We start from the raw sequence: 14619 nt of genomic DNA, 5'->3' as shown, positions 1-14619 counted from the left end.
AGATATTATTAGACCGTGATTTTCCTTACCACTAAAATTTCAAAAGGTCTTGTACGCACAAGGTGTACATGCGTCAGAATAACTTGTAACTTTTACTCTGTTTTTTTGTAACTTCTAATATGTATTTTTTTGTATTTTTTATATTAAAAAAAGTTGATAGATAAACATTTTAAATGGTTAAATGATTAATTTAGTACATTATTAGTGATTAGGATTTTTTGTCATTTAACACCTTAAAAAAATTAGTTTTTGTAATTAAACACCTTACTTATTTTTTTATTATATTTAAACACCTTAAAAATCTAAAAATTTATAAATCAACACCGCTTAACGATTTTCATAAGAAAAAAACATTGATTTTTAATCATGCTATAACTTCCAAAGCACAATTTAATGGTAGAAGGAGTTGTTTACCACCATATCATGCCTTGAGAACTTTAGCATAGTTAAAAACTAATGTTTTTTCTAACAAAAATTGTCAAGTGGTGTTGATTTCTAATTTTTTTTTTTTAAGGTGTTTAAAAACAATAAAAAATAAGTAAGGTGTTAAATTACAAAAACGAGTTTTTTTAAGGTGTTAAATGACAAAAAATCTTAGTGATTATGAAGAAATAATTTTCACTCAAAACATTGACAACTTTTACCTATATAAAAGTAACTTTTAAGTATTTAGTGTTACTCCGTAACTTTTACTCTATATTGTACACCACTTATAACAAGTTTCAGTTGACAAAAAGTATCCAATTTTTTTTTAATTTTTTTTTTGGGTGCAAACAAAAATTATCCAAAATGAATTGCACTAATTCAATTTTTTTAAAACCCCGCTTAAAGGCCAAACCGACGCAAAACATGCTACTGAAGAAATAAGCGGTTTTCGTCACTTTGCAGTTCAAAAGCGACAACTTTCTCCCCACTTTCATTTGATCAAATTCGCGAGACACACAGTAGTAATTCAATTTAATTTGTATTAATTTAATCGTCAATCGCCGGACCGGAAAATCACAAGTCACCAATTTCCTCAGGTGCTAAATTTCTCTCTTTCTCAATTTCGATTTCTAGGGTTTATTCTGGTTGTTTTATATGCTCAATTGAAATTCTGGGTGTGATTTAATGTATTTCGTGTTATAATTAGGTTAATGTGGGGTAGCAAGCTCATCTGGGATTATTAAAGGGTTTATAAATCGGTGTGATGTCAATTTGAGATGAAACCACCTAATTTAAGACTGGTTGGTTTGTGCGAGGCAAATTGGAAAGATGTAGAAAGTTCAAACGTTGTTTCATGAGCTTAATTGTTGTTAACAATATTAATATCAGAAAATGTTGATAGATTTGTAGTTCTTCACTGATTAGGGTTTTTAAGTGAGATGGGAATCGTAGTACTGATTGCAAATTATGGCGTTGTGAAGTGGTACAATGATATTTAACTAATTTAAGTGAGTATTGAAGTATATGAGGAGTTATATTTTGTGTTATTGCTAGTGTTCTTTAGGAAATATATTTATCAATAACTGTGATTTGTGAATAGTCATTTTCGTAATTTAATCGGCAAGAAAAATAAACGAAAAATTAGATGAATAAAATTTGAGATTAAATGAATAAAATTTGAGCTTAAATGAATAAAAATTGAATTTAAATGTATTCATCTTGAAAGTCTACTTATTTGCGATTATGCTAATTGATTTGTACAATTCATCAATAACAAGTTATTGATTTGGAATCACCCTGTTCTTTAGAACTTCACGGGTTTAGCTTCAAACTCAAACGATTTGTGCACGGTTTGGGTACTGAATTTTTTCAGGGTCTTCAATGAAATTAACGCCTAAATAAGATGTTTCACATATCATATCAGCAAATTTAGTAGTACTCGTATATGTGAAGAGCAAGAAAAACGAAATGAGTATACTTCCCCGGTCTACAAATAAATGTGGCTATGATAGGGTAATTTAAACTAGCAACGTGACAATTGAATTCAGATGAAGGTGTATATGTTACTATGTTAGCGTTGTTTCTTGGAGTCACTGTCATTTAGTTATTTTTTTCGGATTTTTCATGAAATACCCCCGAATTATGGCGTAATTCACCAAATGCCCCTCGACTTTCAGAAATTCACCAAATGCCCCTCACAAATGACTTAATACCCAAAATACCCTTACTAATGACGCGCCGTTAGTCCTCCGTTAGCCTAATTTTTAAATTCACCAAATACCCCTATTTTATTACTTATTTCATATAATACCCCTATTCTGAAACTTAATTCACCAAATACACATAACTTAAAATTACCCATTTTGATGCTCAGGGCTAGTTTTTATGTTTGAAAATTAGCCGTTGCTTATTGTTTGCTTATAAAAACCCCTTTTCTGACTATTTATTGTAGTTTTTCTATTGTTTTGTTAATTTCATATCATTTTTGTCATGAGTTTTCTTTCAAAATCATCATCCACACCCATGAATCCACATATGTAAGAGTCCCAAACAATTTCTAATATTATGGGAGGAAATTTCCATCTGAGGCTCCGATACAACACTCAGTAAGTTTCAATTATGATCCAATAAGTTCAGGCCTCATCCAGTAAAGACAATGCACTTTAGCAGAGCAAAAGGCCAAAAAACCCCATTTTCAAAGGGATCTTATGTAAGTGAAGCTGAAGTAATTCAATCTAAAGCTAACACCTTAATTTTCTTATTGTCCGAATGGTAAAGTAACTAAGAAATCAAGTTCAATAACACATACATTTTTATCACAACCTCGATTTCAACTTGGATTCATGATGTGAAAATCTTGAGTTTGGAGGCAAATCTTTGTGCCAAGATTCATGTTTTTTCACTGGTTCATGAGCTTTGGAACATACCTTAGTTTCATTTTTTTTTCTTGTTCCCTCAAATCCAAAAATAGACATTTGTCCATAAATCTGACCATGTCAATAGGACCTAGCTCAAAAGAAAAGTGGGAAAACCTTTATGCCTCGACTGTAAGGTTGAGAGAAAGTTAGGAGATTGAAGAAAGATGTTTGGAGGCAGTAGAGACAGGAGACAAAAGGGAGTTAACGTTAAATATGTGGCATGGAAGCAATAGAAGCCGAGGTAGCTGGAACATATGCGTTAGAATAAAATTAATAAGAGCTTTATTTTTAATCTGTTTGCATATGTTAAAGATATTTCCCATATTGAAAAAGGAATACCTTCCGATTGCGTGGTAAATATAATTAATTGGTCACATAAAGAATAAGGTACAAAAGAAGTAGCTATTTTCTTGAAGAGTTGCGACGTTTTGAGGTGTTTTTAGGAGTGTTTTCCGTTTTAGTGTTGTACCGGAGCTTCAGATTGAGTGTTGTATCAGATATTCGGATGTCAAATTTTCTCCCATGATAACAAAATTTATTTGGGACTCTTACATATGTGGACTCATTGGGTGTGGATGATGATTTTGAAAGAAAACTCATGACAAAAATGATATGAAATTAACAAAATAATAGGAAAACTACAATAAACCGTCAGAAAAAGAGTATTTATAAGCAAACAATAAGCAACAGCTAATTTTCAAACACAAAAACTAGCCGTTGAGCATCAAAATGAGTAATTTTAAGTTATTGGTATTTGGTGAATTAAGTTTCTGAATAAGGGTATTTGGTGAAATAAGTATTAAAATAGGGGTATTTGGTGAATTTGAAAATTAGGTTAACGGAGGACTAACGGCGCATCATTAGTAAGGGTATTTTGGGTATTAAGTCATTTGTGAGGGGCATTTGGTGAATTTCTGAAAGTCGAGGGGCATTTGGTGAATTACGCCAAAATTCGGGGGTATTTCATGAAAAATCCGTATTTTTTTTTATACTAGAGGTTTGAGGATTGCCCTTTTTTTGTTTTGTTTTGTTCTGTCAACAGAATGCAAGAAATAATCAAGTAATTAAGCTAAGTTGGATGTTCTTGTTGGTTTTTACCTCTTGACATGTGAACTTGGAAATTTTTATAGACTGCTAATTTTCTACTTTACTGTAATACTACTATATAAGTAGCAACCAGCAGCAGGGGTTGGAGATCTTTACTACCAACAGCAGTTTGTAGTTGTGTGATAGATTGTGGTATATTTATATTAATGCAGCAGCAATTAGTAGTAGCATTAGCAATACAGGTGATGAATGCCACATTCTGATCATGATCTCATGCAATTTGCATTCTTACTGTTACACAGCATGGAATAATTGTAGCATAGGAATTCGCTGGCTTGTCTTATTCTCTCTTTTCAACTTTTTTTGTGTTTTGTTAAGAGAGCCGCATTAATGGTTTGGCTGTGAATTAAAAACTTTAGATGGTTGTTTCAGCAGAAGCTTAGTGTACCCTGGAATATGATGAGTTACCGAAGCAAAAGGACGAGAACCGCGGCTGCTTCTAAAGTCAAAGACAGTAAGATTCGATCAGTCGAAGATGTTGTTGCACAGGTAGTCCATGATGTTGCTATTGCAGAAGCGCAAGATGAGGAGACCCTACGCAGTTCATGCGGCAACCCGACTACTGACCAACCTGCAATGAACCAGCCAACCCAAGCAACATATACCGAGGAAGATAATGTTAGACCCAATTTGCGAAAAACATCCGCAAGAGAGTCCCTTGCACCTTCACCAAATCAACCATTTTCCACTGACCCTTCTCCCCGATTTAGGTCTGGACGAAGGTGGTCTCCACGTGTCCTGGATAATGGTGTTCAGGCAAACCATGGTGTTGCTCCCAAAGGAGCTCAAGCTCTCGAGACCCAGGTTAGTTCAAGTTGCAACGTATGGGTAGATACTCCTTCAATGACTGAACCCAGACAACCTACGACTACAGAGGTAAATGATTTTAGGCCTAGCAAGAGAAGTTCTGCTGGAAGACAGATCCATACCCCTCCACCAAGTCAACCGCTTCCTGCTGACTCTCCTAGCCAACCTAGAGCTTCAAAGAGGAAGTCAGTTTGGGTTGAGGATGATGATGACGAACCTTTCCAAGAATTCCAACAAGGGCTGTCACAAGGAAGGCGCTCAAAACCAGCAAAGTGGAGGGATGATATAGAATTTGATGAAATGGAGGAGGTCGAGATGAGGGGTAATACTTTTTCTCTTGAACTTTCTCATAGATGGCTGGTACTCTGGCAGAGTATTCATGTTTATGGTGGCTTGAACGTGCAGCTTTTTCTCTTTGTTTTTTCCCCTCCCCAAATAGTTTAGTTTGCCAAGTTTTTCATTGTTTGTATTTGTTTTCTTTGTGCCTAAGTTTAGTATAATGGTTTCAGTATGTGGTTTGGTTAGTGGTAGTATTCTACCCTTGTGTCTGTGTGGTCCTTTCGTTTGCCAGTTAAAGCTTGTAAGTCAGAACTCAGAACATCCCAATCTGGCTAAATTATACTTCTTATATTACTCCATCCCAGAATGTTTGTCCGGTTTTTAAAAAAATATTTCAGAGTGTATCCCTAATTCCCTTTCCCAAAATTTTACTCCCTTTGTCCCACAATAATGTCGAATAGTCTTGTGGTTGTATAATTTAAGTGATGTATATCTTATTATACGTGTCTTCCATTATTGACTCTTTAAACAGAATTCTATTGGGTTACCATGCTTAAGTTTTTTCACTGTTTAGTCTCCATTACACAGTTACACTCTTATGACGTTGTTCTCAGCTTGAACAGAGATTTGTATCATCTTGGAGCTTGACATTTATATGTTTGGTTCTCAATTTGTATCACAGTCCATGTATTCCGTTCTTATATCATTATTGTTGATTTTCCTTTTTCTCATATGTCTTCTTTCAATAGCCAATGCAAATCCTTGCTCTAAAATTTTGGCATTGATCTCACAATGGCATACATTCAATGTTATTGCTTTTTTCTTACATCAATTTAACTTCATGAGCCAATATCACTCATTTGCTCGTATGTTCTGATTTTTTTTAATTCCTGCAAACAACATTTCTGTTCTTTTTGAAAAAGAAGTTCTTTGGGGTAGAAAATCCACCAAGTTATTCATAGATTCAGGCAAGAACCCCAAAACGAGACAAAGAACCATTAGTTATTCATAGATTCACCCTGATTTGATTATTGATCCTTATTAACTGGCATAATATTAAATTAAAAAAAATTCTTAAAAGGCAATCTAACTCACAATTGTTCTAGTTGGAGAATTGGATCTTATGTTTTATTCTAACTTTTTCTATGTGTTTGGTCTATGGAGTTCTATGTCAATTATATTCAGGATATTGCTGTTAGCGAGCTTGATACTTTGTAGAAGAGTTTTTTCCCCCTTTTATTTTTCTGTATTATGATTTGAATTCTACACAGATTTGGAAGGGAGACGTGGGAAGAAGGGAGGAAGAATACTTCCTCGGCATGTTTGGTCTCTTCAAGCTGGGGTTAGGTTTGTGGTTCCTGTTAATTCATTAGACCAGCCAGTGAGGAAGGGGGGTCACGTGCTTGTCAAATTCCTGGGGGATGTAGCAAAGAATGGTGAACTATGTCCTATTGGTGTAGTGAACTGGCATAAGGTGGATAAAAGTTGTAAAGCCAACATTATAAACTTGATCCGGGTAGGCTTCTCATATCTGCCTGTTGTTCTAGAATTCATTCAGACTGATTTTATTATCTTACTGTCTTTGTCTTTCATTGAATTGCGTATTTAGGAAAAGTTTGTGCTTCCCGCCCGAGAAGAAATAGACAAAAGCATTCTTAAACACGTGGGAAAGAAATGGAGAGGTTATAGATATGAGCTCAAGGTGCAGTTTAAAAAACCTGATAGAACACAAGAACAAGTTGCTAGCATTGTGCCAAAAGGACTGGATGCAAGCGAATGGAAGACACTTGTGCAATACTGGTTTTCTGAAAGGAGTCAGGTACCACCCATGTTTGTTTGTCCTTGCCACTGTATTTTTCTTCTTGCTAAACCCTGTATATCAATTATATCTCAGGAACGGACAAGTGTTAACTAAAACTAAATTTGTGTTGCCAAATGTTTAAAAGCTCGGATTTTAGGTCATATTTATGCATATGGATTTTGTATTATTTTCTTTTCACAGTTCTTATCTGCGAAGGGAAAGGAAGCACGAGCTCTTCAATCTCATATTCACACTACAGGTGCCAAGAGCTTTGCTCGAATGAGAGATGAATTTGTAAGTTTTATCAATAATCTGAAACATTTGTAGGAAAGCAACATCGGTATGATTGTTTAGTGTTTTTCTGTTGCTGAACTTATTGACTTATTGGTACTACTCTCAGGAAACGACACATGGAAGAGAGCCAGGAGCGTTGGAGTGGTTTGCTCAAACTCATCTGAGAAAAGATGGAACTTATGTGGAGGACACATCCAAAGAATTTTTGGTATGGATCCGCTAATGATTTCTAGTACAGATTTGAACACGAGGGTTATTTTCTTGGGTGTAGCAAAGTTGAACTTCCAACCCCTTTCTTTTAGTGTGTTTCGTGGTGGGTGGGTGGTTAGGGGGAATGTGTGGGTGTGTGTGTGTGTTCCGTGTCCTTGTGAAGTGTGAAGGTCAGTACAAAAGAGGAGCTGTCGACTAACAAAAGTGAAACTAATTAGGGAAATCGGACTTGTTATTAACTTTGTTGGGTGGCTTATCCATTTCTCATGCTTTCTTCTTGTTTATGATATGTCCATATCAAAAGTTCTCCGGCAGTTGTGCTGCAAGTTTTGTATATTGGCATTGTGCTAGTGTGTCGTGGTAAGTATCTTAACTTCTGCCAATCTTGTCCGTATTTCACTAGGATGAGAGGGTGATTGTCAAATGGCCTCCTGCCAAATAGGCAAGACATTATCCTGTAGAGGTGCAAGAAGTGTGATATTGAGGAGATGAGTGGACCAAATACCGAAGAGAGAAAGAGGGCTTGAAGAAGTAGATGTCCTGTAATTTGGATAGTGTTATGAATATTTAACTTTTCCTTTTCTCCCCTTTTCTCATTAATTGGTCTGTCAAGTTTCCTTATTCTACAATAAGTCTCCCGTGTTAAGTATATCCCTTTCATATTGATCATTTCCATAGATTACCCTTTACACATGGCCTCTTTCTGAGCGGAAATGTCACATCATTTACTAGCTAGTTTATAGATAATATCAGAAATTCAGAATTATAGTAGCTGGTGGACGCTGGGATGTCTGATGGGAGTAATACCACCTTTTCTCATGCCGCTTGTAATACTTAAGGTGTCGCCTAGATTGTAGAGAATAGGAGGGAGAAATTGGCAGAGGAAAAAGTATGGTTCTTTGTTGGTTTGGATTGAAGGTGATAATGTCATGGACTCATGGGTAATATATTCCCTTAAAAATAAGGCTAAAAGTTACTGTAATTTCCCCCATGAATAATGTACCCATCTTCTTCCTCTTCTATTCTCCATACCTTTTTCTCTCCTCTTCGGATCTACAGTCTCTTTTTCTCTTCTCTGTAACTCCCCTCCTTCACATTCCTCGTTTCTGTTGCTCCCTTTTCTCTCCTCTCCCAGAAAACAAAATTCTTTCTCTCTCCTTAACTCAATTTCATTTTCTAGATTTGTAGGAATCAGTGAGGATGTTGGCGAAATGATTGGCAACCTTGACCCTGGCCTTATTTCCACCCATTTGGTGTTGTCAGCCACCAAAGACACCAACATCGTGGTGGTGGCGTCTTGCCGATGCCGCCGCCACGAATGGTGGTTTGATGTAGCATGATGTCAAGGGGGAAAAAAATTAGAGAGGGAAGAACGAAAATTCTATATATGGTGTAGTAAACAATTACCCTTAAACAACTTCCCCTGTACTATCTACCCCTTTATCCTCCCCACGACCCAGAGTAGCCGTTATTTATAACCAATTATGCAATTATTTTGTTTTCTCCTTTTCTTGTGTCTCCTCTGAATTCTGCGGTCAAATGATCCTCTGACAATGCGTTATTTCGAGTCCATGGAATTAATACAGGTGTTATCCATAATTATTAGTAGAGTTGGCAATGAATTGGGTTGGGTCGAAATCAGGTCGACCCATTTATAAACGGGTTGAGATTTTCCCAACCCAACTCGACCTGTTTAATTATACGGGTTGAGATTTTCAACCCAACCGACCTATAAACGGGTTGACCTGATGTTGACCCGTTAATTTTTTTTTTTCCCACTTTTAAGTGTAAATTGACTTGATTATAGAATTGCGAGGTGATTTTTTTTGTTGCATATCTCATAGCTAAAAGTAATACTTCGATGTGTATTTGACATGAATCAAAACATCAAATAATTATTCAATGTTGAAGGAAAAATGAGAAATAAAATCTTTCAAATAACATTCTACAGATCTATATTATATACTTGCTTGAACTTAAACGGGCTAGGCGGGTTTTTTTTGGGTTAAAATTTCAACATGACGGGCTGGGTTGGGTTGGGTTGACCCATTTAATTAAACGGGTTGAAAATCTTGATCCTCCCTTTATTATTGGGTTGGGCTCGGGTTGGGTTGGTGGGTTGGGTCAATTTTTGCCAGCTCTACTTTATCAGCATTTCCAATTTAAATTGGTGAGGTGACAGGTAAGACCTCTATTGATGCGGGGTACTGGATAACAGTCAAATACTAATTCAATTTAGTGTTCTCAGCCCCGATCCTGGCATTTTTGGGGCCCTATGCGAAATATTAGATTAGGGCCCCTTAAGCAGCCCCGTTCTTGACAACTTATGGGTCATAGACAAAGTAAGAGATCAAGGCCCCTTGTAATGAAGTGATTTATATTAATAATAATATAATATATACATCTAATAAAATCTCACAAATAAATACGAGTACTTTGTATGTTTAATAAGATAAAAAAAGGAAAAATATATAAAAAGGGTAAAATACGGAGTAGAAGAACAAGGAGAAATGTTAGTACGAAGTACTTTGTATAATACCCCTTAAAAAAAAAGTACTTTGTATAATAGGTAGTACTTCATATCACTAAAGGTTTTATCTCTTAAGTTCATACTCTCACTAACTATATGACTTAGTTACCTTCATGGCTTCATGTTGCATAGTGCAAAAAAAAAAAAAAATAGGAAGAGATTTTTATGAATATGATAAATGAAAAAGATACTCCATATAAAGTAATTATAGAAGTGAAAAAAAATTCCACCAACATGTAAATGGAAAAGGAGGCATAAAATTGTCCAAAAAAAAAAACAGGAAAGACATGTGAAAATAAAATGAATGACAAATTGACAATTGAAAATGGGGCCCAAAAAATGTCGATAAACAAGAGTGAGGGGAGGGTTGAACCTTGGACTTCTTCGTATGTAGTAAAGCTCATAATGAGCAATTAACCACTGAGACAGATCACATTTTGATGATAACATTTGTTCATTTAACAATAAGTCAAACTTGCAGGAAGAATAAAAATTTTGGGGCCCCCTTCCGCCCTGGGCCCTAGGCTGCTACACTCCTCGCCTAGGCCCAGGGCCGAGGCTGAGTGTTCTGAGTGATTTGGGTGGCCTTTTACATAAATACCAGACATGATTGTTGTCGATGCCTAATTTTTTAGCGTTGGGTTCTTCACTTCCTCCGACTCATTTCTATAACCTGAGTATTATATCATGATATGATGTTAGACAGTCGGAGGATTTGGGTTTGATTGTATGACTCAACACGATGTGTTGATGACGTCTATGGTTAGAATTTTGTTTCTGAAACAAATGACTTTGTTGTCATAATTTATGTCGGGCTGTAATCATCTAAGTTTCATGATTGTAACAACTGAGCAAAATATAGGTTTAGCCTAGTTATAGACTGTATTAACTGGTACGGAGAGTGTGTGTGTGTGTGAAAAGACAAATGGTACGAACTATGAATTCCCAAATTTTGGGATTGCTGACCCTAAACCTGAGATTTAGCGTACATGGAATTGACTTTCTTCCAGGAGTATCTACAAAACTTTTATGTGGTTATTTTACTGGTCTAATAGGATGCTGCTGCAGCCATGGTTGCTCAACATGGTTCCACCTCTTCTCCGGCAAAGCGTATTGCCATTGAGAATCAGGTTTTCAATGAACTCATGTATTCAGATGACGAGAGATCTCAACGACCCATTGGGTATGGATTTGGAGCCAACAGGAGTAAATTATATGGGGTTGGAGGAGAGTTGAGAAAAAGAGGATATTTCGCATCTGGTACTTCCTCAGGCGTGGGAACTGCCACCCAAAATAATTTATTTGGTACTGGAGCAAAACCAAAGAGAAACGACTATTCAACATTAGACACTTCCGCAGAAGTGGAAAGATTGAACTTTGCAATGGAAGCTATGAATGAGACCAATGAACTTATGCAAGCTCGAATTCATATGCAATCTCAGCAATTGAAAATGCAATCCAAGCAGCTACAAATGCAGTCCAAGCAGATGGAAGGACTGCAATTCCAACTTGAACAAGTAACTTCCTTGGTGACCAAGTTTGGAGTGATGCTGAACAGTCCACAAATTGATCCTATGGGATCTACGCGTAGAGGGGTTTCCCGTCCGGGCATCACTGCCACTAAAGCACAGGTATCAGCTATCAGTTTTTTTTTTTTTTTAAATTTCTTTTATCCCCATAAACCATGTCGATTAGTCACATATAAGTCATTTATGTACTTTATTGGTTTGTATGTTGCTTTTATGTCCCATATGCCGAGCTGTTTGTTAACCTTATTTTCTGAGGACCCATACCTCTTATTTATTTCTAGCCTTTCTGTTGTAGTTAGAGGTTTACAGAGACTTTTAGATAACTGTTTAAAGGGCTCAAATCCTTTGAAGTCATTTTGTAAATGAATACTTAATGCTCCGTCTGCCCTCAATTAAGCTTATCACTAGTCCTTGCCATGTTTATTTTTAATTTTCAAGGTGAATGTCAAGTAAGGTAATGGATATAAGAAGATTGAAAACAATGATTTGTTTTGTGGACCCACGCAATGAGAAATTGGAAGTTTAATGAGGGGCAAACATTATGTAAGAAATTGAAAGTTTTTACGAGGGGCGGAGGCTGGAGGGATTATAAGACACATCAATCAAAATGGTTATTATGTTTGTAGGCATGGTTGGGACTTGGGAAGGGTAGAGTGATTTACAAGGAATATGCCTTCTTTAGCATATTCTAAAAACCAATTTGAATCCTACTTTGGACAGAATCAAAAGGATTTTCTTAAATGTATTTAGCTTACCCCTAACCAATAAAGAACTTATAGAGGTTGGACTTGGGAGTCTTTCATGTGCTTGGAACTGGACCATCATCCCCAGTTATTCCTGTTTTTAGTTCTGACTTCTGAGTGTCAGGGTCACGGCCTTGTTGTGTGTTGCAAATGTTTGTCAATATTGCTAACTTAAAAGTTGTTGATCTAGATTAGAAGAGCTATTGAATGCAAATGTAGAAATGGTAGAGACAGAGACTTAGGGAAGTTAAAGAGAGATGTTTAGGTAGTTGCCTTTTCTCCAAAGTCATTCAGAGTGCAGATGAGTTCGATGGATAATTGAGCTCTGAATGTATGCGAATTCTTGAGAGTGTCCATTAGGCTATTTAATGTTCTTATCATACAACATAATAACAAAAACAAGGAAAATTTGTGAAACACTAACCATTATAACACACTTCTTGGAAATAACTACATAATATCCTAGTTTTTATTTATTTGGTGTTGTGATCAGTTTTGGACAGTGACATTCATATAGCATGCAAACATTGACATTCATATAGAAGCATTTAATGAACAATGCTATTTGTCAAAACCTATCCAAGAAATGAATAGTAGAGCTACTAGTAATGAAAAGTATGGTATTTTGTAAGCTCTCTGGAGTTCCAATGTTATTTAACTCATCATAAACTGCAATTATGGCAAATCCTGAACGAGATCGCTTAATGAAAACACAAGGACTTGTTTGATTGATTTTGAACCCTTCTTTTGGGAGGTATTCACTAAGACGATTGTACCACATTCTTCCAGTTTTTTTTATTCCGTAGAGTGACCTTTTCAACTTTGTTGTAAACACTTCTCTAGTCTTGTAGTTTTCTGGTAATTTTAGTCCTCTAGGGTATCTGTATCAAGTGACATAATACGGACACAACATCCAGTCCTTTCGAAATTGTCAAGCTTGTCAAAAATCTTAGTGTAGTTGGATCAACTACTAGACAATATATTTCCCTTGCTCCTCAACGGAAATTTCTTTTACCAGTTCATTGACAATTTTTTATTAATTATTTCATGTGTATTCTGCTTGTACATAATTTGTGATCGATATATTGTCTTCATGTAAAACGACTACCTCAGAAATTCCAACCAGCACGTCAGCAGTTAGGTTGTCGGTACAACAATGGTGTATGCTGTGGTCAGTTGCCAGTTTGTGATGGAAGCATTTTATGTTTCCAGTTTGACAGAATTTTGATATTACTTTGAATGGAAAAATCTCGTTTTTCTTGTTTATCTACTTCTTCACCCTCTGTGGATGTGATGTTTTCTAATTTTACATTCTGCTGTTTTGGGTGGTGGTGGACATCTTTTTAGTGAATCTAAAGAACGTGATTAAAATATATGATTCTCGTTTTTGCTTGTAAAAATTTAGGATGCCCGGTGCCGTTGACTGTATTTTGTAGCTGAATACAGTTAACTGATATTTCAAGGCGTTACATTATATACCCATGATTTTGTATTGAATTCTTTCTTCTGTTTCTTGATCTATTTTGAAGGTTTCGGAAGCTTCATCTGAATATACTGACAGTGACTCTGACAGTATAGAGTGGGACTAATAGCAGTGAGGTAGACATCTGGGGCTCTAGGCATTGGACTTCAGTATATGTTGCTGCTGCCTCGTATAAGTACTTCTTTGAACTCTCCTTCTGTTATTTATACTGATGTTTTATTTCTACTGTACTAGGGTCGTATACTCAGAGTCCCAGACCTTTTAATTGGTTGTTTTATTCTTTCCTGCACGTCTGCTTTTCGAACAAAAACTAAAAGTCTTGTAATTTCATACTGCAATATTCCTCAAGACTTGATTGCAAATTTTAGCGGGGAAATGAAGTTAGATTATAATGAAGCTCCAGGCTTAGTTTAAAAGAGCGCGCCCAAGGCGCGCCTAGGCTCAAGGCTCACCTAGGCGCAGCCTTCGGCGCCTTCAGCTTGGAGGCGCGCGCCTTTGTGCGCCTTAGGTAAGGCTCAAGGGGCGGCGCCTTGTGCGCCTTCAATCATCAGGCGCAATAGGGTGACGTGGATCCTTTTATTTACTTTTTTCCCCTTTCTTAATGATATAAACACACCCCATGTGACCTATCAACGTTCATATCTCCACAACCTAAGCTTTTTGGGAAGTGGCAATAGCATAATATGAGTTAATTTTTATATTTCCAGCTTGTAACTACCATGGAAGGTTCTAATTCTAGCACTCCATCGACGAGATCACGCGATGTTTATGAACCGGCAAGAAAATATGCACTCCAATAGTATTATGTTGTTTTGAGTACAAATTGTGTTAATTTTGTTCTTTCCCGAATTTTATGGTTTATTAGGAAATTTTGTGCGCCTCGTATCCAAACGAGGCGCGCGCCTGATCCTTGCGCCTAGGCTCCAGAACCCTTGTGCGCCTTAGTGGGCCTTTTTAAACTAAGGCTCTAGGACGCTGAATAATTGACTATTG

General features: G+C 36.4%; 1 protein-coding gene across 3 annotated transcripts; it reads left to right on the top strand.

The window, feature by feature from the left end:
- Window positions 1-801: 801 nt before the first annotated feature.
- Window positions 802-14022, top strand: LOC110800797 (uncharacterized). Of its 3 annotated transcripts, none has more exons than XM_022006124.2 (8): window positions 802-1022; window positions 4326-5079; window positions 6308-6552; window positions 6646-6855; window positions 7039-7131; window positions 7238-7339; window positions 10927-11502; window positions 13673-14022. In XM_022006124.2, the coding sequence occupies exons 2-8, from the start codon at window positions 4347-4349 to the stop codon at window positions 13730-13732; spliced, it is 2019 nt and encodes a 672-aa protein (XP_021861816.1). In that variant the 5' UTR covers window positions 802-1022; window positions 4326-4346; the 3' UTR covers window positions 13733-14022. The 3 variants fall into 3 exon arrangements, with proteins under 3 accessions (XP_021861816.1, XP_021861817.1, XP_021861818.1); XM_022006125.2 differs by having other exon boundaries at window positions 829-1022; window positions 4323-5079; XM_022006126.2 differs by having other exon boundaries at window positions 829-1022; window positions 4310-5079.
- The last annotated feature ends 597 nt before the right edge of the window (window positions 14023-14619 follow it).

Source organism: Spinacia oleracea, chromosome 4 (assembly GCF_020520425.1).
Source record: "Spinacia oleracea cultivar Varoflay chromosome 4, BTI_SOV_V1, whole genome shotgun sequence".
NCBI classification, from domain to species: domain Eukaryota; kingdom Viridiplantae; phylum Streptophyta; class Magnoliopsida; order Caryophyllales; family Amaranthaceae; genus Spinacia; species Spinacia oleracea.
This window is presented reverse-complemented; position numbering and strand designations above follow the sequence as displayed.